Genomic DNA, 2,385 nt, shown 5'->3' with positions numbered 1-2,385 from the left:
TTTCTTATTTACATTATTTAGCACACTTACTTTAAAAACACAAATAATTTTTTATACGAAACAGCTCACATGTTAAAGCAAAAAATATAAACATAAATATATTTGATGATTTAACTACTGTTAGTTATATATTTAGATTAATATAAAGAAATTTATATTTCTAGATTCTTCAATATTAACTGATTTAATTTTATTTACTACTTCTTGCAGTGGAACATAATAAATATGATAATACAAAGTCCACCACATATACACCACAGAATGAGCCATTTGTTATTGATTACGAAGATGGCGGTGTGTCTGGGATTTTATCTACTGATGACGTAATCGTAAGTCATTGTCAAGTAAATGATATATTTAATTCTAATCACAGTCATAATCTATGAAAATTTTTTAAAAAACACATGTTGCTATCATTCTCTGAAAAAAAATGCGCGCAATCATACTTTATTAATAATATCAACGTTTCGCAGATTGGTGGGCTTAAGGTTTCATTACAGACATTCGGAGAAGCGCTTAATTTCTCGACAAGATTTTGGGACTCTGCACAATGCGACGGCGTTCTGGGGATGGGTTATCCCGACTTATCTGAATTTGAAGTGCCTTCTGTCTTCCAAAACATGATTGATCAATACGTGGTGTCTCAACCAATTTTTAGCATCTATTTAAATCGGTATGTATCTTTCCGTATGCCTCACGTGTGCTTAATACTATTTTTTAAATTACATACTTTGTCTTTCCATGCAATGTAAAATGCAAATGTAAAAAATATACAACCTATACAGAAATGAGAATGACGTGATCGGCGGTGAACTGATATTGGGTGGCACCAATTCCTCCCATTACGAGGGCGAGTTTACGTATGTGGGTGTTACCCACGAAGATTACTGGCAATTTAAAATGGATAAGTATGTAGTTTTTTTTCTAAATTATACGTATGTCAACCACGGATTATGTGTCAGCTAATTGGTAATGCTATCCCACTGTAGGATTCAAGTAAAAAATTACACCTTTTGCTCGGAAGGCTGTCAAGCTATGGTCGACACGGGCGCTTCTAGGATAGGTGGACCACCGCAGACTATCGAAGTTATTTACAGAGAAATCGGTGTTGTTAATGATACGGTAATTTATTATCCCTTTCTGCAATGGCAGCTTTCACAATTATCTTAAATGAATTATTCAAATAAATTAATAAATGTTTAATAAGTTACGGATTATTAATATGGATTACTAACATTGACCTTCGTTTAAAGGTGAACTGCGACGAGATTTCTAATTTGCCCAATATCAATTTCGTCATAGGTGGTAAGACGTTTCCACTCACTGGTCAAGATTATATCTTGAAGGTAAAGAATATTATTATATAAAGGTTTAAATTGTTTTTAGAATAGATATATAATGCCATATTTAATGTTTCATAGCTCCGCGCTGAAATTGGAGATGAATGCATTCCCGGCTTTCAAGCTGTTCCTCCGTCTAATGGTATAGAATGGATTTTGGGCGATGTATTTATTGGTCGGTACTACACCGTATTTGACATGGGGAACGACCGAGTGGGATTCGCCATTGCAAAACGATAAATCTTGATTCTTCTTCTCATGAAGTTATAATTAAATATTAGGAAATCTAAATGACATTACTAAACAAATAATTCATATTTTTTTAGAATATCGACTGACATACGATTTGTAATTTTAATGGGATTATTTATGTGGTATATTTTTAAATTAATAAGTATGTAAGAATTAGAAGAAAGATATGCGATATTTATTCTACCAACGACTTGGTACATCTTGTTTTTTCGGCAACTATCGAATTGTTAGATGTTGTAAATATAACTTGTATATAAGTTTATTAAAATGAAGTCTATTAAAATGAAGTATTTTTTACACTGAATATTGATTTCATATATCGCCCTTTCAATCTCATCTTAATGTAGTATCCCGAAAAATATTATCTCGTTTAATCTTATAAATTTTCTGCTTACATACGAGTACAAGATATCATATAACATTTTGCTTATATGTATAAGAGTCTAACATACCGCATTTGTAATCAATATATAACTTTTTACATTTCTTATGCTTACACAAACGTATACACGCATAAATCTTTTGCTTATTAATAAACATTATCTAAAATTTTTGACACATTATAGATACCAAATTCTCGATACGAAAATTATCATGTCGTATATATATAATCTGTATATATATAATCTATTCTAATAAATAAAGTGTTATAATATTGCAAAATTAGTTTAGGTATCTCACTATCGTTAATATTATAAACTTATATTTTGAAATTGTTATTTTTAAGAATTTGCATATTGTATTAACTACTGCTAGTTTTAAATAACATATGATACACAAGGAAAGATTCTCG

The 2,385-nt window shown here is 30.4% G+C and overlaps 1 protein-coding gene across 1 annotated transcript; it reads left to right on the top strand.

Annotated features, from left to right (window-relative positions):
- Positions 1-206: 206 nt before the first annotated feature.
- LOC112461704 (lysosomal aspartic protease-like) lies at positions 207-1,896 on the top strand (the record flags this gene model as incomplete). The annotated part of the gene is made up of 6 exons (XM_025027042.1): positions 207-329; positions 474-673; positions 786-908; positions 990-1,122; positions 1,254-1,346; positions 1,422-1,896. Coding segments are annotated over 6 exons (831 nt in total), but the record flags the coding sequence as incomplete, so codon positions are not given.
- Positions 1,897-2,385: the final 489 nt, after the last annotated feature.

The sequence above is a fragment of the Temnothorax curvispinosus genome, unplaced genomic scaffold, assembly GCF_003070985.1.
Source record: "Temnothorax curvispinosus isolate PA1 unplaced genomic scaffold, ASM307098v1 QBEX01011658.1, whole genome shotgun sequence".
In the NCBI taxonomy this organism is placed as follows: domain Eukaryota; kingdom Metazoa; phylum Arthropoda; class Insecta; order Hymenoptera; family Formicidae; genus Temnothorax; species Temnothorax curvispinosus.
Note: the sequence above shows the minus strand (reverse complement) of the source record. Positions and strands in the feature narration are given on the sequence as shown.